Source organism: Myxine glutinosa, chromosome 3 (assembly GCF_964187855.1).
Source record: "Myxine glutinosa chromosome 3, kmMyxGlut1.1, whole genome shotgun sequence".
NCBI classification, from domain to species: Eukaryota; Metazoa; Chordata; class Myxini; order Myxiniformes; family Myxinidae; genus Myxine; species Myxine glutinosa.
The window spans coordinates 184,480,337-184,505,856 of record NC_136263.1 but is presented as its reverse complement, the minus strand read 5'-3'; the positions used below and the strand labels follow the sequence as shown (position 1 = coordinate 184,505,856).

General features: G+C 42.1%; 1 protein-coding gene across 3 annotated transcripts in view; it reads right to left on the bottom strand.

Annotated features, from left to right (window-relative positions):
- Positions 1–25,520, bottom strand: part of LOC137416438 (complement factor B-like) — a 124,174-nt gene that overhangs the window by 40,821 nt on the left and 57,833 nt on the right. For all 3 annotated transcript variants that reach the window (XM_068102036.2, XM_078774819.1, XM_078774820.1), the window contains exon 14: positions 22,724–22,898. In XM_068102036.2, the coding sequence (XP_067958137.2) occupies positions 22,724–22,898 (175 nt within the window). The remainder of the gene's footprint in view (positions 1–22,723; positions 22,899–25,520) is intronic.

The following is a 25,520-nucleotide window of genomic DNA, read 5'->3' as shown; positions in this document are numbered from 1 at the left end:
TAAATATATTGTAAATGCTAATGAAAATTTTGAAGATTTTGGAGAAGATTTACACCCCGGGTTAGAAAGCCATGATTATAGTGGTTGGGATGTAATGCTTGGTGTACAAAGTGGAGGGGTTATTGGTGGAACAAACTCTGTTGATGTTCATGTTGTTAGCTCTGGGCCTCTTAGTGGATCATCTTACATTGATCTTCCACAAAAAATTAGGGGGAAACAGGCTATAATCAATATAAAAAATAATGATAATAAATGTTTTATCTGGTCTATTCTTGCACATCTTCACCCAGTTGACCATGGGAAAAATCCACATAGAGCTTCAAAATATTATAAGTATGAGAATGAGTTAAAATTGGGAAATATTCAGATGCCGATGAAAGTTAAAGATGTAAAGAGATTTGAAAAGTTAAATAACATGTCTGTTAATGTTTATGGGTTAACTGATAATTTGAATGTTCAACCAATTTATTTCTCAAGAGATCTGAAGACAATAAATATTAATCTTCTTTTGATAAAGGATGGAGATAATTCACATTATGTACTTATTAAAGATTTTGCAAAGTTAGTAAGAACACAGTTAACAAAGAGAACAAACAAAATTCATGTGTGCCCAAGATGTCTAAATTGGTTTAAGACAAAGGAGCGGTTAGGAAGACATTCTAAATATTGTAGTGAACATAAATCAACGGTTGTTAAGATGCCAGACAAGGGTTCTTCAATTTATTTTAAAGACACAGAGAAAACAATTAAACACCCATTTGTTATATATGCTGATTTTGAGAGCATCCTACAAAAACGTAATGATGGTGGAAAATATCAAGAGCACATTCCTTGTGGTTTCTGTTATTATATTAAATCTGGAATTGGTGATGAATTAAATAAAGTAGTTGGATACCGGGGGCCAAAGGCTCCTGAAAAATTTGTAGAAAATCTTGAAAATGATTGTATTCGATTAACAAAAATTATCATGGAGAATAAAAAAATTAAAGAAAAACCAAAGTTTATACCTGTGTTTCTACATAATAATTCTCATTATGACACACATCTTTTTATAAGAGAGTTGGCAAAAACGACTGGAAAAATAACAGCAATTCCAAGTACAGATCAAAATTATATTTCATACACAAAGATAATCCCATCAAGTCCATTAACCAAAATAAGATTTCTTGACTCCTTTAAATTTATGGCAAGTGGTTTGGGAAATCTTGTAAACAATCTAAAGTCATTTCCTAATCTTGAAGGAGCTTTTGAAAACACAAATTTATTAACTCAAAAGGGAATTTATCCATATGACTACATGGATTCGTTTGAAAGGTTCAACGATACACAGTTGCCAAGCAAAGATGATTTTTGGAATGAACTCAACAATATTGGGATAACGGATAAAGAATATGAACACGCTCAAAATGTTTGGAAAGAACATGGGATTAAAAACATGGGGGGTTATCATGATTTGTATTTGAAAACGGATGTCCTTCTTTTGGCTGACGTTTTTGAATCATTCCGTGATATTTGTTTAAAGGGATATGAACTAGACCCAGCACATTATTTTACATCTCCAGGATTAGCATGGAGCGCAATGTTAAAGATGACGAAACAAGAAATTGATTTAATTACAGATGTTGATATGCTCCTAATGATTGAGAAGGCAAAACGTGGAGGAATTTCCCAGGTTTGTAAAAAGAGATATGCGAAAGCAAACAACAAGTATCTTCAAGATTATGATTCCAAGAAAAAGAGCTCTTTCTTGATGTATTATGATGCGAATAACTTGTATGGTTGGGCAATGTCCCAAGCTGTTCCATATGGTGGGTTAGAATGGGTTCCAAAGAAAGATGAACAAGAAGTTTTTAATGAGCTATTAAATAACACGCAAGAGGATCTTGATGATTGGAAGGTTGGGTATTATTTTGAAGTCGACTTAAAATACCCAAAAGAACTCCATTCAAAACATCAGGATCTTCCATTTGCTTGTTCAAAGGGTACGCCTCAAAAAGAATGGTTGAGTGATTATCAAAAGTCATTTAATGTTAAGACAACAACAGAGAAACTTTTAACAACATTATTTGATAAAAAGAATTATGTTCTCCACCAGAGAAATCTTCTTCAGTGTATCAATAACGGATTAGTTGTGGAAAAAATTCATAGAATAATAAAATTTAAGCAGAGTCATTGGTTGGCAAAATATATTGACTACAACACTCAGATGAGAACAAAGGGAACAACTCCATTTGAGAAAGATTTTTATAAGTTAATGAATAATTCAGTGTTTGGTAAGACGATGGAAAATGTTAGAAATAGGAGGGATATCAGATTAACACCAACATGGAAACAGACCTCTAGGTTAATCAACAAGCCAAACTTTGCTAGTATAACAATTTTTGATGAAAACTTTTGTGGGATCAATATGCTAAGGGAAGAAATTAAAATGGATAAGCCGATCTACATTGGGACTACAGTTCTTGATTTATCAAAGTCCTTGATGTATGATTTTTATTATAAGAATCTGAAACCAAAATATAATGAAAAAGTTGAGCTGATGTATATGGACACAGACAGCTTTATATTGGATATCAAAACTGATGATGTTTTTAAAGACATGATAAATAATTCTGAAGTATATGACACGAGTAATTACCTTGGGTTTAAAGATGGGAGGAAAGAGGCCTTCTCAAAAGCCAATGAAAAAGTTATTGGAAAATTTAAAGATGAACTTGGAGGAAAAATTATGAGTGAATTTATTGGCCTTAGAGCAAAGTCATATGCGTATAGATATTTTGATGGGGATAAACTTGAAACTGGTAAAAAGCTAAAGGGAATAAAGAAGGGGGTTATAAAACAAACTCTCGGATTTGATGATTATAAAAACACGATGGATACAAAGGAGGTTGTGTACAGAAATATTAAAGGAATAAGAAGTTATAAACATAAAATATATTCCGAGAAAGTTCTTAAGAAGGCACTTGGTGCATATGATGATAAACGATATTTAAATAATGATGGGAACACATCGGTTCCTTTTGGATATCATGCCTCTTGCTAAAGGGGGGATGTACAATGGAAGTATAGATAATCTACTAAATCACCTCGATACATGAGTCAATGGGTAATAAACAGAAGGATAATAAACGGGGGATCACAGGTAGGTGGATTTTAGAGCCTCGATACATGAGCAGTGGGATCATAGACAAACAGTGAACCTCGATATAGGAGGATAATAAACGGGGGATCACAGGTAAGGGGGATAATAGGCGAGGGATCCCTGGCAGAGGGGGTAATAAACAGAAGGACCAAAGGACCGCAAACAATCAGTGAACCCTGTATTGCCTCACCGTTGGCGAGGCTAGAGAATTACTAACTTGATAACTTTTTTTATATGACGCCGCTCGGCTCCGCCTTTGCTTTGTCTTTAAAAAAAGTTATATCATCATCCACAGGATTATACAAGCTGCCCGTCGAAACACGGCGCGTTTCGAGGGTGATGCCTATCGGCATCACCACTCGAAACTAGCAGAGTGTATGGCGGAAAAACGTTCATGATTTCCCAAAAACCCACTTTAAAAAACACACGATTTGACCCAAAATAACAACGATTTTAGGACTTTTGGGCCAATTTTCAGCGATTTTGTGCCTTTTCACCCCCCTTTCCAGTCAAAAAGCCCCATTTTGGGTGTCCCAGTGGCTTGGGTGCGGGTGTCCCAGTATCAACCTTTTTCCCCTACTCAAGTGAATCGAATGAAAATTAAGGATTTTTGAAATTGTTGTTGACTTTTGGCCTATGTTGAATAAAAATAGTTGTTGGTTGAATTAGGTGGCTGATATGTAAATCCCATTCGAATGTCAAGTGAATCGAATGAAAATTAAGGATTTTTGAAATTGTTGTTGACTTTTGGCCTATGTTGAATAAAAATAGTTGTTGGTTGAATTATGTGGCTGATATGTAAATCCCATTCGAATGTCAAGTGAATCGAATGAAAATTAAGGATTTTTGAAATTGTTGTTGACTTTTGGCCTAAGTTGAATAAAAATAGTTGTTGGTTGAATTAGGTGGCTGATATGTAAATCCCATTCGAATGTCAAGTGAATCGAATGAAAATTAAGGATTTTTGAAATTGTTGTTGACTTTTGGCCTATGTTGAATAAAAATAGTTGTTGGTTGAATTAGGTGGCTGATATGTAAATCCCATTCGAATGTCAAGTGAATCGAATGTAAATTAAGGATTTTTGAAATTGTTGTTAACTTTTGGCCTATGTTGAATTAAAATAGTTGTTGGTTGAATTAGGTGGCTGATATGTAAATCCCATTCGAATGTCAAGTGAATCGAATGAAAATTAAGGATTTTTGAAATTGTTGTTGACTTTTGGCCTATGTTGAATAAAAATAGTTGTTGGTTGAATTAGGTGGCTGATATGTAAATCCCATTCGAATGTCAAGTGAATCGAATGAAAATTAAGGATTTTTGAAATTGTTGTTGACTTTTGGCCTATGTTGAATAAAAATAGTTGTTGGTTGAATTAGGTGGCTGATATGTAAATCCCATTCGAATGTCAAGTGAATCGAATGAAAATTAAGGATTTTTGAAATTGTTGTTGACTTTTGGCCTATGTTGAATAAAAATAGTTGTTGGTTGAATTAGGTGGCTGATATGTAAATCCCATTCGAATGTCAAGTGAATCGAATGAAAATTAAGGATTTTTGAAATTGTTGTTGACTTTTGGCCTATGTTGAATAAAAATAGTTGTTGGTTGAATTAGGTGGCTGATATGTAAATCCCATTCGAATGTCAAGTGAATCGAATGAAAATTAAGGATTTTTGAAATTGTTGTTGACTTTTGGCCTATGTTGAATAAAAATAGTTGTTGGTTGAATTAGGTGGCTGATATGTAAATCCCATTCGAATGTCAAGTGAATCGGATGAAAATTCAGGTTTTTTTTTTTTTTGTTTGTTTTTTTTGTATACAAGATCGAGGCTCGTGAAAGAGCGAACATTAATCACACAGAAAGACAAACAGACACATAAAACAAATAACATCGGGAGCGGTAGACAAGATGGGGAGAGAGGGGGAAGGACACAAACAACATTTGAGAGCAGGGACCGAGAGACATGGAGACATCGAGAGATCTGTGGGAGGGAGAGGGCTTTGGGGGGGGAGGCATGTGAAGGGGGGCGGGGGTGGGAGAGGTATAAACATATGGACACTGCCAGGATTTCCAGGAAAGAAGTTGGAATTTCAAACAAGGTGGATCTGGGGTGAATTAGTGGGGGTAGAAAAGATCAAGGTTATGGATGGGGGAAGATAAGATAAGTTATTTCATTATTAGCGATTAATGAAGTACTTATTTAATTAATTACATTTCTTATTACATTACAGTAATTACATTACAGTAATTACCTGAGGTAATTACAGTAATTACAGTTCCGGTAATTACAGTAATTACAGTAATCATTACAGTAATTGCAGTAATCTTATTACAGTAATTACATTACATTAACTCAGGCACCTTTTGAGTAAGGAAGCTGATATTTGGACATGACACTGACCAAGTGATGTGGCTGTCAAGGAAAATTTTGATTTATTGATTAATCATTTAATAAATTAACTCGTTGATTTATAAATGACTTATTTAATTAAAATTCCTCAGAGATACATCTTCGGATGAAATACTTGCAGATTGGTTTTGCTATGAGCCAATTGATTAAGGAAAATATTTTGTGATGGCCATATTGGCAATTTCGTGGCCATATTCGTGGCAACTCAGTTAGTGCCACTGCACCTTTAAAATGCATCCCTGCGTTCATTTTTCGATCGATTGAGTTGAAATTTTGAACAATCGGATCTAGACTGTCGTTGTTAACGACTCTAGCACGCACCCGCCCAATCAGGATGGAGCGGTATGGTCCCCGGATCATCACTGCCCGCAGTTTTAATTAGTTTTACTTTTTCTCTTCGTCATATAATTTTGAAGACATGCATGTCATGATAGAGGAAATGTTTGTTCTGTTGAACGGAATAAATGTTGTTTATTTGTGTGGGTGTGTATTTTTGTGTATTTTGTATATATTTTCACGGCTAATTCCAGTTAACATCCTGCAAAATTTGCTCGTTTTTCTGGCCGAGTCGAAATTGCATTGAGTTCCTATGGCATGCGCCATTAAAAGCGCTGTGTAATGGTTGAGCTCCCTTTATTTCGTTTTGGTCATGCGGATGAGCAGACAAAGTGACGAATGCTGCGGCTGGAGCAGTAGATGCGATGTTTTTTTAATTGAAATGATGTAATTTAATTCAACGTGGTAGGTGGGCAACACCACAAAGCATACCTCTTTTAAGGTGTGTTTAAACCCATGAACATTTCAGCAATCAATACGATGCTGAAATGATGTAATTTAATTAAACGTGGTAGGTGGGCAACACCACAAAGCATACCTCTTTTAAGGTGTGTTCAAACCCATGAACATTTCAGCAATCAATACGATGCTGAAATGATGTAATTTAATTAAACGTGGTAGGTGGGCAACACCACAAAGCATACCTCTTTTAAGGTGTGTTCAAACCCATGAACATTTCAGCAATCAATACGATGCTGAAATGATGTAATTTAATTAAACGTGGTAGGTGGGCAACACCACAAAGCATACCTCTTTTAAGGTGTGTTCAAACCCATGAACATTTCAGCAATCAATACGATGCTGAAATGATGTAATTTAATTAAACGTGGTAGGTGGGCAACACCACAAAGCATACCTCTTTTAAGGTGTGTTTAAACCCATGAACATTTCAGCAATCAATACAATGCTGAAACTATGTAAGTTAATTTAATGAGTAATTTAATGAGTAATTTAATGAGTAATTTAATGAGTAATTTAATGAATAATTTAATGTGTAATTTAATTGTGTAATATGGTCGACCTTGGGTTTGTTTGGGTTTTGTTGTTTATTTTTGTGGGTGGGTATTTTTGTGTATTTTGGATATATTTTCACGACTAATTCCAGTTAACATCCTGCAAAATTTGCTCGTTTTTCTGGCCAAGTCGAAATGGCGTTGAGTTCCTATGGCATGCGCCATTAAAAGCGCTGTGTAATGGTTGAGCTCCCTTTATTTCGTTTTGGTCACGCAGATGAGCAGACAAAATGACGAATGCTGCGGCTGGAGCAGTGGAAGCGATTTTTTAATTGTTCAATGATTATTCGATATTGTTATGACTTATTGTCAATAGGTATACTAAGTGGCCATGAGGTAGCCTGTTGCTATGTACAGTTTTATTCTATTGTTGATTATACCACATAGCTGTGGTGATAAAGGAAATGTTCGTTTTAAATAGATGATTATGATAGGACCATGACTATAAAATCATGATGGTTATTATGAATGATATCATAGGGTTCAAATGCAGAATGATTGCACGAACTTGGAAAAGAACTTTCAAGCCCTATGGGATAAATTGGATATTACAAGCGATGGAGTTTCAAAATTTAGCATGATTGAAGGAATTTTACAGTCTTATTTCAGGAGTTTTACGAAATTTATATTGCCAAGAGATTTTGGGTACTATTAAAAGAAAAATGATGAGATATTTTTCCCAATGAACTTTAATATCTGCCATCCATGTTGGCTGTCTCACGAATGAAGGATGAGTTGCCTTTAGTGGTTGCAAAGAAAATTTGTGGAGACCAGGCAAAATGGGGAAATATGTCAGATATGACCCTAGGACAGAACGGTGATTCATCAATTGACATGAGGTATGAACCAGAGGTGACGACCGATGAGCTTCAATCTCAGTCAATGGATGGACCTGTCCTTACATCATTGGGGAAAGGGCTTATGCAAGGAGTCATCCAAAATGATTAATTTGATTTATTGATGAATATTGATGAATTAATTGAAATTGAATAATTGATTGAATTGTTGATTGATTGAATCTAATTGATTGAATTTAATTGAATAAATTTAACTGGATAAATTGAATTGAATAAATTAAATTGAATATATTGATCGTTTGATTGATGAAAATGCGGTCTCAAGAAAGAAGCTTTAATATCTTTGTGAGATATTATCAATGTGAAGACAACCTTGGAAAATTGAGCAAGGTGGTGAGTTTATATATAGATATATATGTGCGGTTACCATTGTATGATTTCCCCTTCAACAGAGCGGACACCTGAGGATTCACCCATTTCATACTGACCCTCTGGCTCATCTGCAAATACTGATCTGTGAGATTGGATTGTGCAAAAGCCACAGGTGAGAGAGATTCTCTGGAAATCACCGTTTGAACAGGTGGAGAGATCCTTCCTGGAGGTACGAGTGAAGCTTTAGAGGAACAAACTACAACACATCCAACGCTACTTTGATAAAAGGCAGAATGGGAAATGGAGCCTGCAAGAATACACAAGGACAACCAGAGATTCCACAAAAAGGTACTTGTACACATCATATGTACGACCGTTATGGTGCCGAAGCTATAAGGCAGGTCGAGAATTGGTATTTGTGGACAAAGGGACATGATGAGGAGTTTCCAAGAGATGGTACATTTGAGCGAAGTCGATTGGAAAGATTGGAACAAAGATTGAAAGCCAGGAAGAGACAGAATCTAACGGTAGACTGGCTTGCATTCCATCTTTGGGATGGTGAATCCAGACAACGGGAACAGCAAGAACGGATAACGGATCTAGAACTTAAAATAAAAAGGATACAGGATACAGTGGAGGAGACAAATGCACAACTGCCCTCGAAATTAGGAATGAAAGTGACAGTTGTCCCATCTGATTTCCAGTTGTCTCCCCAAAAAGGACGGTGCAGAGAATTTTTTCATGTTTCAGGAGATAACGAGAGATTGCAGTGGCAACTCAGGGATGTAGAGATGCAGCCCAGCAATACAAGTGCACAGGTGCACAGACCAGGCAACGACAGAAACCGGTGTTTCAAGTGTGGACGGATGGGACATTGGAAAAGAGGATGTCCGTATACCAAAAGGAAGACAAGTTCATAGGGTAAACCAAGATCAAGGGTACCAGTGCTGACCGATACCTCAGACAATGATTAGGCCTTCATTGCGACAAATCCCAAATGACGATTGGCCTCAACAAATTAGATTACTGGACAAACATGAATAACTGTCGATGATTCTTGGGTCTGAAAAGTTTTCGGAGCAAGAATTATTAATTTTTTCTTTTGCTTGTAAGCAAATTGATAATTACTTGATCAAATGCCGAAATTGGATCTTTTATGTTGGGCACAAAATTTTAAATTTACAAAGTTTGGAACAATTGCTTTGCAATTTTTTTTTGACAAACCAAGTGACAAGAGTCACATCATGATCAGGTGGGAATTTCGGACTATTGTTCCACACGATTGATAGGTCAGTGGTCGACTGACATACAAATGGGTGGGTAGTCAAATTTGGATAAATTATTGTGGGAACTGAAAGGGTAATGTCAATGTGACGTCATAGGGGTTTTCTAAGAATAAACTTTTTGGTCCATTTGTGTATTAGCGCTTATAAAATTGAAGGACAAATTTTGAGAAATTGAAATAAAGTTGACACCCATCCGGATCTGTAAATAAGGGTTCCAACGCAAACAAATACGCATAATGCATGTGTGTGTGGGTATTTTGTGTGTCAGTGTTTTTGTTTTTGTGTATCAATCTTACAAGATTGTTGACACCGACAGTGTGCCTTGTCTGAAAAATAGATAGTTCCATGGGGATGGGATCGCATATCGAGAGAATTCGTAAAATAAAAAAATAGAAATATAATTTGATTATGAAAATTATCACTTTTGTCAAGGGAGATGGAGAATAAAAATTTGATTTGCTGAGTTATGAGCAGCTATTCATTAATAGTAAAAAATTGGAAGTAATCTTGGGATTCCATTGTGATAGAATTTATATGAGAATCAAAGCTATTTATGGATATGAACTTCATTAAAAATGTGGGAGTACAAAATTAGCCAAATTTTGGAGAGGTCTTACACTGACTTCCCAGAGTACTCTGCTCACGGATTTTATATATACATAAACTTGAATTTTATCAGAATATAAATTGGGCTGTATGTATGGATGTGTATAAGGCATAGATGATATGGGAAAATAGTAAAGGAAATTTTGCTGGTTTGAACTATTGTGAGTTTTGAGTTCTGGAGTTCAAACAAAGTCACTGGTTAACAGATGAGAAAGGATAGTAAATAAATTATTCGATGCTGGGTAAATTAAGTACGATATTACTAAGACTTATGAGAGCTATTGTTCTTCCTTACAGCAGTGGAAAATTATTGGGAAAGAAATTAGATCCAACATAATGAATCTATAAAAGAATGTGATAGGGATAATATCCTCAATTTGTACTAATTATTTGATTGTGGGTAAAGGAATTAATTTATCGTAGTGGATTGTTAACAGCAGCCGGAAAATGTCCTGAGAGTGTGCATCCAAGTAATCAGAAATCCCAGATTTGTTTTTACAAACAACATTTTGGTAGAGGTCTTTTGTGGACGAGCACTTCCTTGGTAGATAAAAAACGGTACTGCATGCTGGCACCCACTTTTGCGGCCAGTTAGGCCAAACAAATTGAGAGGAAATTGTAGTTAAATACGTAAGTTACACATGGCTATTTGTAAAAAAGGAAATTTGTTGAGATGGGAAACATTTTTCGAAGGTTTATTAAAGTGTTATAATATGACATGTGGCAAGGCAAACTATTGGATGGGAAAATTAGATCTGGTTATAGAATAAATTTATTGACCCCTTGAAATTAATTCCTCGAATCATTGTTTCACTGGCATTTTTTGTTCACATTGGAAATAGTTTGGTAGAGCCTTGGTTAAAACCTTTGGTTGCGGTATCTTGGAACGAATTGATAAACCATAGGAGATTGATAAGAATAGAAACAAATATGGACCCAAAATAGAAAGTTGGATTCATGCCTCTCATTGCAAGCAAGCACATGGGGCTAAGGTGGACGATCCCACAGAAAATGAGGCTGCACCTAGCAGCCCAGCAGAACATTCAGTGGCGGATAAATGATAGTCGTGATATACATTCATTTGAATTACATTTTAACACCCCTTGCATTGATAAACATTACATTTTCAACATGTGATATTCCTACTTGGGATAGTGACATTTATTTGCCTACATGACATACCATTGTCTACTGATATTAGCGCAACATGAGGGATAATGTATCACAACTACACTCATGATTAGGGGATTTAGTTCGACCCCGGGAGATAGGGGGATCAGGGGAAGACAAATAATCTGATTTATGTTACATATTAAGGGATTGTCTTTATTTACCTTTTAGGAAGCTTGTTAGTTTGGTATACAATGTTGAATGTCATTGACATATAATTATGTCATAGGTATGAATATATACAAGGAGTAGCAGACTTGTTTGTTGGTTTAGTAGTTATATTGGCAATTATTTTAGTGCTGGCTTGCTTGAAAGCCTTAGTGACGGTGTGTTTGAATAAGGTAACCAACAACACGATGATAACACATGAAGTGACAAATGAGGAAATAAATGTAGAACCAGAAAAGGAAGACTTTTATGGCGACATAAATACTGAGATTAAAAGATTAAATCAAGTGATGTTGCAAATGAATACAGTAGAATTAAGATAATGGCATAACGACAATGTTATGAGTTGTGTCAATTACAATATCAGTGAACTCATATCACCACGAGTGACACACTGTTAGGGAAAAAAAAAAAAAAAAGGGAAAAGAAAAAGTGGAGAGGAATTATGGTAATAATACATTATGCTTAATTTGTTGGTTTTGGAAAATTGTTGTTGGGAATTAGATATTCCCGTTTGTGATTGTAATCATATACAATTTATTTTCTTAGAGTAGTGCTAAAATACCTGCATGAGTTAATTTTTGAACTATATTAACCTGAAAGCAATTGTGGATGCTATTCTTAGTTTAGTAGTAAAATACATACCTGATTGAATATTATTTGTGTGACGCATATAAATGAATATAACTTTTTGTGTTAAGGAAAAACAACAAATTGTTGAATGTGAAACTGTCGGAAGATATACATGATTATGCTGATTTCATGGTAAGATGTACCCTATCTGATTCAGTGTGTGTGGAAAGCAGATTCAGATGTGACTGAGCATAAGGATAAGACGAGATCACATTTTGAAGGGAGTGCTAACGGAATTGGGAAGAAGTTCGAGAAAGAAAATTTGTGGCTAAAAAAATGAAGTTAATCGTGGCATACACCCTCTTTCTCAAAGAATGATGAAGACATTCTCCCATGTAACTTGGAGATGAATGCTTACCTTCACCAAGGAAATTTATGTGACCATTTGCCTGGATCACACTGCAACATATTGTTACAGACGTGGCTTGGATGTTATTTACCGAGCGGTTTTATGGTATGACCACGTCTGCACAAGTTACCCGATTGTGCCCGAACGTTGACTAATCGCGCTATGCTAGACCAATGAAGGAAAAAGAAGACACCCGGCTGGATCACAATAACACAATACGACACCAGGGGTTCAGTTCTCAAGACCTCCGGAGGAGGTTATATTAAGGCGGAAGGTTAGATTACAGGGACAAGAGGGAAACATAGGAAGGTGGGCACTTAAACACACTTATATTAACCCCAACAGACGACAGATAAACGGGACAAGGCTCACTCACACGGGGTTTGATGGCAAGGAAAGCGGGTAGCGATCGCTCCAGGTGCACCTGGGCTCAGGGCAGGATCACGTACGGTCCAGTTTAAGAGATGCGGTGGAGGTATTGCAGCGCTCGAGGGGTGGCGACTTCTCTCTCCAGGCTGGGGGCGCATCTCTAGTCACATCCGGCGCGGGGCCGCGTATATCCGGCGGGGAGTGACACGCCCTCGGCTCGTTAGCTCCGCCTCGTGGAATCGGCACGTTGCTTCTCATTGGGTGCGTGCGGGGGGTTTACCAGGCTCCGCCCTTGACGAGGAGCTGACAAGGAGCCCCTTCGTGGTAACCCCGTGGAGCGCATGGTCTGGAGCTAATCGAGCCGGTGTGAGGACGCATCCTCCCCCGCTCCGCCGCCATCTCCTCTGTTGTTGTTGTAATTGTTGGGGAAGAAGATGGAAGGAGGTATGGGAAAGGTCCTAAACTCACTACTGATGCCATATAATCACATTCTGGTGCAACGCAGAGTCATAATTAATGGAGACGAGGCCTTAACTGACATAGAATAAGAATAACTAGGAAGATGTCCGAAAGTTGTCTACGTGTGGTGCGGTGGACCTGGGCACGACATTTAATGGGGGAATAAGGGGAAGGTCAGCTCTACTGATTGTTATTTACATGCAATGGGACTAGGGAATGGGGGATTGGGGAAAGTTGGGGAGTATTGGAGAAAATAGGGGAATATTTACAAGCGGATATGGAGGCCAAATTCCATATTCGCAACATTGCACCCTTCTCTACCCTCGGGGCGTCCCGACCCGATAAATTTTTACCTACTTTAGTGTGGCACGCAATGTAGTTCCCTCTACTATTAACTCTACCCTGAGTGCGACAGTTTTACAGATATTCACAAATGAGTAAATATGTCCCCCTGCGACGTTGCACCCTTCTCCTCACAGAAACACACCCACAGGATAACCGAATCCGGAAAGAATCCTCAAACTAAACATACAGCCGGTAGGGAGCATTATTTACAAGACTACGCTGCTATTTACACTACGATCCAGGACCTGTTTTTGGAGGAACACATGCAGATGTTATGCATAGAGAGAGAGCGCGCTTGCCAACATCGATACACCAACCCACGAGTGCTCTGTGGCCGACGGCCTTTAATAACGTGCAGAGCACCCCGTCCCAGCATCAAAAGCACCACCCCACCACCAATCGGTGTAGTCACCATTGTTCAATGATTAAAAATAAATGCGACAACCCCTAACCCTGCAGGTGTCTCTTGCTCTTCGTGTGGCCTTCAGTGGTGTTAATTAACAGTGGTTCACCTTTATGGCATAGGTGCCACGTTGACCCATAGGTCCATCCCCGGGTGGTGCTTGGCCGCAAACGAACTGCGGTCCATTGTGGGTGGCCACAAACATTGCGGTCCATATGGTGTATCGATCCCGGCAGCAAACAGCGAAAGTGCAGGCCCACAACTGCGCAGCCAGCACCTCTCTCTCCTCTCTCTCTACCCCAAAGCCAGATCCTCGGAGGTGGGAGACAAAAGAAGAAACAAGTGAGTAAGGTGGTAAGGGCGCAAAAGTGCACGCAATGTAAGGTGATGCACACTGGGGGCACATGGGAACCAGGTGAGACAGGTACGTTCCTATCGTACGCCCCCCCCCCACCAGGTAACCTACATGGCCCCTCCCTTACCCCTTACTGCATCCACAAAACACAACACTACCCATAAACATCTACTTTACAAATCGACAAACATCCCTACTGTCTTCCCCGTTCCTCCCATAAACCAAATTCGTCTTCTCTCCCTCCTAACCAATCAAATTTGCCATTTTTAACTCTCATCAAAATTTGCCATCTCCAACTGCACATCAAAATTTGCCATCACCAATTCATCATCAGTCCCTCCTAGGGAGGGAGAGATGGAATCACCCCAATGTCTCATCCACGTCGTGATGCGTCTCACAAATCCACAGCAATCTCATTTCCTGCACACAGAACAAAGAAAACACAGGTGTGGAGTCATCATCATCACCACAGGTAAGTGGCTGCGTATGGTGCGACAGGTTCTTCAATCCTAACTATTTCCTAAATGACTTTAACAACTTTACACTACCCGGGGTCTTCCTCCGGCCAAACCATTGGCCCTCTTACACTATGGGTTCTAAAAACCAATTCCCATTGGCCAAACTGTGGTGCTCTTCAATTTGGGGTCTCACTCCCCCGATTCATCTCCCGGTGCCCTCGTACAATTTCTGGGCTGTGGCGTGTACCTCTCCCAGTGGGTCTACCCACCTGCACCCCTCCACCACTGCAGTTGCCTCCGAGCTTACCTGCTCCTTACCCTAACCTATCTACCTGGGGAAGGCCCTCTGGCGCTCTCCCCACTCCGTGCCCTCTCTGGCACTGGGCTGCCCGATCCACACCCGGGATCCTCAGGCACCCACTCACAACTACCGGCTCCCAGAGCCCACCTGCGGCCTCACCTGGCCGACATCCTCACAGTGGTGGAGTGCCCAACCAACTACACACACTAACAGGCTACACGCCCAGCCATTTCCACAACACTAATGCACCCATTCACAACACCATTCTGCAACCGCACCACAAATGCCAATATCCAATCACAATTTACCTGTACCCTCTACCTAACACTTACACTACCCGCCCCGGGTATTCGTGAAAGGGGGTCCACTCTTCCCCCATCCACACCTTCGCACCATGCACACCACTCCGTACCACTTACTCCAACTCTCTCCACACACCTGTACTTGCACACCTGTGCTCTCACACCTGGTGCCACCTGCACCCTTCTCTCCCCAAGCGCATTCGCGCTGATCCACACACTCACTACTCATACACTGCTCCACACACCTGTCCAATTGCACACCTGTGCAATCACACCTGTTCAATTCTCACACACACAGCATCATCTCAGCTAACTACTCCCTTCTGAAACTTGCGCTTCCCAGTCGTCCCTTTAAACTATTGCGCTCCCACGTCATTATCATCCATACTAATCTACCTGCGTCCCCACTACAGGTATCAGTCACTAACTAAACTTAACGTTACCTAATGTCATCTTCTCTAGATCCCTATCAATATAACCTAACCCACCCGGGCTAGTTTTCACTGCCATACACCCCATAAGCTATTGCTCCTTTGCCCCACCTGTGAGGGATGGTGGATTTGCCATCCCACCACATCGGGGGTCTCTCACTACCAATTTTGCACATCAAATTTCAACAAATTAAAAATTTGCCAATCACTGCCCATCATCTGCCAATCACTACTGCCAATCCCTTGCCAATCATCAAATTTTGCTTTTCTCTAATTTTGGGTCCAAAACACTAACCTCATCACCCAGTCTACTCACTAATACCTCTCGGTGCGCCAATCCCTGTCCAAAGCCCGGCTTCGTAAAGCCAAGCAATGGATGCTGGTTGTTTTGTGCCAGCGGCTGGATGCGTCCGGCACTCGGTGCAGGGACGGGGGCTTACCCGGGCCGAGATCCCACGCATCACCTCGGCGTGGAGCCATCCAATGTCCCGATCTCGACCTGCCGGAATGCCTCAACAAAAGGTGGTCGCCATGACGACCCTTTCTATCGGGCTGCCAGCTCCGCCTAGTGGAGCCTGGACGCGGCCGTTCAAAGCGAGGCCCGGCACGCACCGAGGGCCTGCTTCGGCTAAAAGTCGCTCTAACCTCTAACCCGTGTAACGTCGATGCTTCACCTGCATGCTTACACCCCGCAGCCCGTTCCTTGCTCACACATCCAGCCGTGCCCATGCTCCTCGTACCTTTCCTTACACACCCAGGTACTCTCATTCCACTCACAGCCTTGGTCACACACCTGACCACCGAACACTTTGGCACACATTCGTTGGTCGCACACCTCACCAAAACACCGCTTCGCGCCCCCTCCTCGGTCACCTCCTCTGTGACAATCACAGGTGTGCCCTCATTCGCACACCCAACCACGTGCCTCACCACCAACTCCAGCGTGCATTCCCACTCACGCTCTACCATTCCAGGTGTGCATCCTTCCATCCCAGGTGTACATCCTCGCTCACCTGTCACAACCAGCTCACTCTCCTTGTCACTCTCACTACTCTCACCTCCATTCTTGACAGCGCACTCACCCTTACTCTTGACAGCACACTCTTTCCTCATGCACCTGTCCGTCACACACCTTTCTCGCGCACACTCTCCCGTTACATCCTCTGTAACACTCACCACACCGCGCTTCCATGTGCTCCCTCGCACACACGCTACGTCCGACTCACTCTCGCCAGCACACTCACTCCTTGGCACGCACTTTTTCCTCACACACCCCAGAGTCGGACTTTCTCGCACACCTCCTCTTTCGCACACCAGACCTGTCGCACACTTCACCCACGGCCTCTCACGAACACCCGGGTCTATCTCGACCCCCAAGCTTCTTAAATCCCCTGGCGCATCATACGCACGACCATATTGGTCACCACTTACACCGGGTCCTCTTCCTCTTCGCTTCTCCTCCATCACCTGCGAATCCCTCATCCGGTTAATGAGCACATCATCACGATCCAAACACAGACTTTGGACCAATTCTTTTATCTCCTCTTTTATCTCTTTCTTATCCCCTCTCCGTCGCTTCTTAATTTCGCTCACCCCTTCTTCCACTTCTTCTAATTTGTGCCTCACCTCTTTTATTCCCCGGTACGTCTCCTCAAGCTCGTCCTCCAAGGCTACCTTGACCGTTTCCATGTGCGTCCTCACCTGCCGGTCCTTCGTCTCCATTACCTCTATCACCTCGTCCAACCTCGTTGTCAGTCCCTCACGTACCATCTGACATTCCCTCTTTGTCGCTATCAAGTCGTTTTTTATGTTGTTTTGTGTCGCTTTTAAACCTCCTAATACCGCAGTGTTCCTTTGAACCTGCTCCACTAACTCCGTCTGTCCCACCGTCAGCTGCTCCACCTCCTGCGTCAGGTCCTCTATGCCCCCTTGTAACTTTACAGTCCCCTTTCTCACCTCCTTCTCCATGTGCTCCTTACAGTGCCTCACCTCCTCGCGCACTCCTCCGACCTCCTCACTCACTCCTCTTCTGATCTCCTCTCCCATCACTTGCATCTCCTGCCCAGATGCCACCCTCATCTGCTCCATTTCCTCCCTGTGAGCATCCAGTTTGGTTTCTACCCCCATTCTGACCCCCTCTATCTGCTGCCCCATTTGGTTAACTTCCCTTTCCGCTTGGTCCCTCATGTCCCTCAATTTGCCTTCCATACTGTTTTCTAACCCCTCTAACCCTTTTTGCATCCCTTCCATTTGATTCTCTTGAGCGGCCATTCTGTTTTCTACCCCCATTAACCCATTTTTCACCTCCTTTATCCCGTTGTCTAACCCCTCTCCGGTACCCCTCGCTTCGTCCCTCATTACCCCCAGTTGGCCCTCCAATCGCTCACTCCGAGCCCTCATTCGGTTCGTTATTTCTTCAATTTGGTTTCCCAAGTCATTCCTCAGGTCTTCACTTGTCTGGACCATGAGCGCCTTTATTTGTATAAAAAACAAGTTCAAATCCACCGGGGGCGCTGCCACGGTCGCTGGCGCGGTGATCAGCGAGGCGCCATTTTGCGCGCCCGCTTCTTCGTGCGTGACGGCGCTATTTTGCGAACCTGCCGCCCTCACTGCTTCGCTCTCCTCCTGTCCCTCATTTTGGTCCTGGATCGACCCTACCTCACTCTCCTTTACCGGACCCCAGCTGTCTTGATCCGCCATAGCGCGACTTTCAAAATTCGGTTTTTTTTTTTTTTTTTTCGTAAAACAAATTCAAATTTCGCCGTTATAATTTCGCGCGGGAAACGCGCTCCGAATCGATTCGGTCGAGCGCCGTACGCGCTCCGGCTCGATTTTCCCTCCCAAAATTTGGGCCTAACTAATTTAGTCCCGGGTTCGAATTCCACTCCTCGACACCAATTGTTACAGACACGACTTTGATGTTAAAGTGGGCCGAGCGGAATGGCCGTCGTGTCCGCACAAATTACCCGACTATACTCGACGTTGACTAATCGCGCTATGCTAGACCAATGAAGGAAAAAGAAGACACCCGGCTGGATCACAATAACACAATACGACACCAGGGGTTCAGTTCTCAAGACCTCCGGAGGAGGTTATATTAAGGCGGAAGGTTAGATTACAGGGACAAGAGGGAAACATAGGAAGGTGGGCACTTAAACACACTTATATTAACCCCAACAGACGACAGATAAACGGGACAAGGCTCACTCACACGGGGTTTGATGGCAAGGAAAGCGGGTAGCGATCGCTCCAGGTGCACCTGGGCTCAGGGCAGGATCACGTACGGTCCAGTTTAAGAGATGCGGTGGAGGTATTGCAGCGCTCGAGGGGTGGCGACTTCTCTCTCCAGGCTGGGGGCGCATCTCTAGTCACATCCGGCGCGGGGCCGCGTATATCCGGCGGGGAGTGACACGCCCTCGGCTCGTTAGCTCCGCCTCGTGGAATCGGCACGTTGCTTCTCATTGGGTGCGTGCGGGGGGTTTACCAGGCTCCGCCCTTGACGAGGAGCTGACAAGGAGCCCCTTCGTGGTAACCCCGTGGAGCGCATGGTCTGGAGCTAATCGAGCCGGTGTGAGGACGCATCCTCCCCCGCTCCGCCGCCATCTCCTCTGTTGTTGTTGTAATTGTTGGGGAAGAAGATGGAAGGAGGTATGGGAAAGGTCCTAAACTCACTACTGATGCCATATAATCACATTCTGGTGCAACGCAGAGTCATAATTAATGGAGACGAGGCCTTAACTGACATAGAATAAGAATAACTAGGAAGATGTCCGAAAGTTGTCTACGTGTGGTGCGGTGGACCTGGGCACGACATTTAATGGGGGAATAAGGGGAAGGTCGGCTCTACTGATTGTTATTTACATGCAATGGGACTAGGGAATGGGGGATTGGGGAAAGTTGGGGAGTATTGGAGAAAATAGGGGAATATTTACAAGCGGATATGGAGGCCAAATTCCATATTCGCAACAATATGAAAGAAAGGCGATCACTTACTCTTGTTCGAAGGCTTCGAACATTCACCACATCAGAAGTTGCAGGACAACGACATTTTACCTGCAACCTCTGTGAAATGCGGGGACATATGTTATTACTTCACCAACGTCCGGGGAACCAGCATGGAGCTGCAAAAAAACGGCTGTGCCCTTGTCACAACAGCTGTGCACGATTCTGCTGGTTGCTCCTGGTATGGACCATGAATGACCTGAACACCATGGTCCCAACATCATTGTGGATGCATCCGGCATCCCTGTTCCACATCTTGCTGGCCAATCAACATTACACCAACACTTGCTGCCCACTCATAATGAGGGAGGAGGCAAGTCGACTACAACTGGGCGAAGGCCTTGTTCAAGGAATCATTATGGTTCACAGCAAGAGTGGCAAGAATGCTACATGGAGAGCAGGGTCAGTCTATGACTCCGCAATGTTACCACAACAGCGAAATCCTACACGAAGTAGTGCAGGTGCTATGAAGACATTAGGAGAAAATGTTTCATACCTGGATTCAAACACAAGTGATCAGCCCTTCCTTTCAAACAAAGTCAACATTTGTGTGGAGGCAAACGTTTTTGCCATATGGTGCAGATGCTTTACAAAACTTGAAAATGAAGTGAAATTGTTGTATCTTGGTGATGGTGAAGTGTTGTTTTGAAAAGATATTTGTGATGCAAAGGCAATAGATTGAACAATATGGAAGGAGTCAATGACCAACGAAATGTTTTGTGATTCTTGCAGGATGACGGTGTATGCCTAAGGGAATTTGATTACCAAAGTTATGGTTTGGATACTTGTAATGATGTTTACTTGCAGTGATTGATTATTTACTTATACTTGTATTGATGTTTACTTGCAGTGATTGATTGTTTACTTATATTGATGTTTAGATTAATGGTTAATATAAACAAAAACAAAAAGATGAGGGAATTGTGGAAATGTAACTCATTGATTGGGACTAGTAACGAAGCAGATAGACGATTTCGTAAATGAGTGTCAGGAATGTGCACGAACATGGTAATCTCTTGTCCACCTGGTCACAGCCCCAGGCTGGAGCACCCCCCCTATTGTTTGGTAAATAGAACTCGCAGCAGGAGGGGAGCGAGCTGGTGCCAGTGAGGCGACCGAGTAACGTTTGCGGAGAAAGGATTAGAAGCAGCGGAGAAGGGATTACGATTTCAGCGCACAGGGGATTAACTGAAGCTTGCCCATATAAACAGAAGAGACTTGGAGTCAAAGAGGACTCATCATCAGAACCTCTGCCCGACGGGAGGAAGGAGGACGGGAATGGCGGAGGAACATCGGCCGAACAAGAAGGACCATGCGGATAGAGTGACCTGGTCCATTGAGTTAAACGGTAGTTATTTGGTATTGGAATGAAAGTGAACAACCAGTTAATAAAGTCATGACCTTTTGTAAAACCTGTTTCTGACCATTGGCGTCTTGAGTCTCACCTACACTTCCACGACAGTATATATAGAAATGCTGAACAGGCCAATGCAGAGCTACTTAGAGCAGCAAGCATTTGGATGATGGCCTATAGTAATGTACAAGTTTATCAGTCTTCCACAAGCCTCAACTATATATATGCAAAAAAATTAAAATCACAAGAACAAATTTGTTACTAAAACTATTATTTTCTATTAACCTAAGGCTTACAGTAGAGCTTACATCTAAATCAAAAGTCGGACAAATACACACAAGTCGACATCAGTGAACATGAATGTGAATTAGGGACATTGGCGGACATGGAACAAATAAATCGATATAAATAAAACACAGTTTGTGTGTTTGTGTGTGTATGTGTGTGTGTGTGTGTGTGTGTGTGTGTGTGTGTGTGTGTGTGTGTGTGTGTGAGTGTGTGTGTATGTTACATATAGACTCCTAAACGGAGAGGCTCACGTACTTGATTTTTGGCATAGACATGGCCATTGGGCCTGGGAAGGACATGGCCTACGTCAAAATGACCTCCAATGACGAGATCCATATTTTTTATTCATATTTAACTTAGCGCATTTCAGTGAAGAACATTATACACTCATCTCAGCCTGTGCCAGAGCAGCTCGCTGATTCGCTCAGAGCGATCACGTGATGTTCCATCCTCGCCGCCAGACTCCACGCTGCCTGCCATACTATAGATCAGTGGTTATACTCCCACGCAGCTGCATTGGGATTATGTGGGGATTATCAGTGGCAGCCTGGTCACCAGCGTCTGAAGAATGAAGTTTGGATGTACGAGCCAGGCCAGGCTGCCAAGTTCAAGTTGCCTGATACCCTGCCCGTTTACACTCTCTGCGAATGTACGGGGGTCGAGGCTCCTGTGTGTGGGGGGTGGGGGGGGAGGGAGGGGAGTCTGTCCAAGGTTTGTCCGAGGCCGAGTTTTTTTTCTTTCATCTTTAGATCCATAACTTAGCGCATTTCCGATTGGGTTCTGAACATAAATAAATCAAACAATTCCGGCAGTGTACAAAGTTGGTGGTACGGCTTCTTCTTCTTCCTGATCAGCATCACACTTACCTCAGAAACGTGATGAACGCCACATTCACCCCATTCATCCAACAGCATATATATGAACCCCCTTCCTCTCCTGCCTCCCCCCTCCCCTCTCCATCTCCTCCTCCCTCCCACCTACCCCTCCTCCTCCCTCCCACCTTCCCCCTTCCCCCACCCATACCTTACCCCCCTTCCCTCCCCTCCATCCTCTCCTCCCCTTTCCCCCCTCCCCTCCCCCTCCCCTCTCCCTCCCTCCTCCTCCCCCGCCTGGCAACGCCTGGTACTTCTGCTAGTATATAAATATAATATGTGCAATTTGAAACGTGGGTTTTAAGCATGATGACTTATAAGTTAGGATAAAGAAAAGCACACAGGCCAACCTATTCAGAGATGGTATGATTTCAAAACTTTTTAGATTTTTTAAAATCAAATATGCTCATCAAAAAATGCAGGTCCACAATCATGGTCAGGGACAAAATAGGTCCAGCAAGCTAATGATATGGGTTTGTAATTGTAACTCAAATACACTTACCTTACTTTCAACTCAAAATTCATCTCCGCTACCTTGATGAGGGCAATATCATAGTCATATGACCGTATTCGGTGTTTCCCCTCTGCATCCCTCCTTTTCCCCAAGTGAAAGTTTGGGTGGATAATTATTTTCTCCACTTTTTTTATTTCTGTTCCTTTGTTTTTATCAGCGTTACCTGAAAAAACAATTACGGTGAATCACATTGGTTAGCCAGACAATGATATGTTATACAATAAATAAATAAATAAATAAAACCCTCTGTGACTGCTGACCCGACACAGGCAGGGCATTGCATCAATCAATGAGTGCAGTCTATTCAATGGTAAGTCAAGCTGGATACCCATCTAGCAGGCTGAATTGCTGTTGGATGTTGGAAATCCAGTCTCAAGGGGTCTTCACAAAGATTGGGTGAGGAAACATGCACCAACCAGGCCAAATTCCAAATTTCTACCACAACCAGATCCAGTGTAATGACAGACCTGGACTGTTACTTCCTGAAAGGCGTTGGCTAAGCATGCACGCTCTGAATTTCCTGACTGCATCTTAACCATATAAGACACAGTCAGTTTGTGTGTTTGTACTGATGTCTGTCCCCCTTCATAAGGACGATTTGAGTCAGATTTTAAAAGCCAATCTTTTAACACGAATGTGTGTTTACTTTCTATTTTTGAGGATAAAACAAACTCTAAAAACATTTTCCATAAAAGAGTAATTATGTCTCTTCTATTGGAATTGTCGACGGTGGCTTGCAAAGCGAGCCAGAACGGCGGTGTACAGAAACTTTTTTTATATATAGCAATAAATACAAGGCACAGGGAGGTGAAATTCGCTGCACGTGATGTGCAACGCGCACAGAGTAAAACGAGTGTTCATTTACATCCGTATGATATCTAATAAATAAATAAAGATAGATATAAGTGTAGTGAAATTATACCAAGGTGAACCCAGGGTGTGCTCGCTACGGAAGGGGCGTCTATAAGACCCGGGACAACCGGGGCGCGCGGACACTCCAGCGGAACTCACTGTGACATAGTCCTGTAGTTTGAATGGTATGTACGCCCCTAAATGCTGCGCTGACTGTCCTCTCTGTAGGACCATTGTTATATTGAATCAACCATTGCTGCTCATGAAATACTCTGATTTTAATGCCTGTTGCATGCATGTATTCTTACAGGATGTACTACAGATCTAAATGATATTAAACCTACCCAGAGGTCAAGTCGTGTCTGAGTTTGATTTTCACGACAATAAGCACACCTGACAGTAGGCCGAGGCTTCAAACTTTGGCAACCTTACGAGGCTGCACCATGAATAAACGGTTCCAACCCGTCATTTTTGCCAGGCCTTTATACTAGTAGGACATAAATATGGATGATGAGGATGATGGCAAGTGAAGGGGAAGTAATCAGAGGAGACAAAGGCAACCTAAAATAGTTGGTTTCTTTAATCACTTTGCAAAGACACTGCAGCCATAGTATTTTATGACTTTTGTGACTCTGTGGGTTTTACCCAATCTGTAAACTTCTGAACTTGGATTTATACGACTGGTACGTCCTCCCTTCTGGACCAAGTAATGACTAACTTTCCATCTAATCTCTTAAGCTCTTCCTCTGCCATTATTGGCTCTTCTGATCACTTTCTAGTCCTAGACCATATCTATCTGGAGCAGTGATTCTCAAACGGTGGGTCATGACCCCCAATGGGGCCACAAGTGGGTTTCCATGGGGGTCGCAAGGTGTCTGCGCTAATTAGTTACACAAGTCCTAGTGATGCTCCCGATGACTTACCAATGTGAACTTGCATTCTCAAGCTTAGTGATCTCAACTAAAGCCAGAAACAGGCTGACCGATGTCGAGAGTGAGCTACGATGTTCGCTGAGTAAAACGAGTCATCAAATTGACATGTATGTAAAAAACCCCACTTGAAAAAACCCAATATTTCCCCAGTAAAGTGGGTTTTTTTCAAAATCCCCATTTCCTATCTTTTTTTGTTTCAACCGTTGTAGGGGATAACAGGGTTTGCGGCCACAAAATACCAGGATGGGTGGGTCGTCTTGTAAATCCGGCTGAGAAACACTGCTCTAGAGTAAGGGAGCAACCTCAACGGTGCACAGGCCAACTGGCAGAAGACTTCAATCTGCACTCTCCTAAAAGGTTTAGACCACCTTCTCCACAGCACATCATACTGATTCCGCCTTGGAATAATCCCACAAAAGTCTATTTTCTGTCATACACCGGTTTATCCCATTCCGTCTATTCTATCCACCCTCTAGGCCCCTATGGCCGAGACCCTGATACACTGAATCCCTCTGGGCGGAGGTTTCAGTCCAAACAACTTGCTTTCTCAGCATGGAAAGCTAACCCAACTGAGTGTAACGTTTATGAAATAGCCATGTGTGAAGGTCTTCCATGTATGTGATCAGGTCTATGAAGCAGCTCCTCCATGGCCTTAGCTGTGTGTTTTAAAAATACATTGTTTCTGAAGTTTTTAGGTGTCAGTCACTGAAATACCAAAGATCGTGCAGTGGAGGGTGGGTAGCAGGGTAAGTTCCACAGTTCGGCAATGGAACCTTGCTATATGGATCATAATGATTTGTTAACCAAAATTTTGGGGTTTTTTCTTGGTGAAGAGTTTTTATTGATATATTTCGTTACCAAACTGTGAATTTCTGGAAATGTTACAGACATGTGTGTATTATGTTGAAAAGCCAATGGTCGCACTCTGAAAGGCCGTCATGTTAGGGTTCGAAAATAATGATCTAGACATTTAATATTCTGGGTGCTATTTGTGTGTTTTT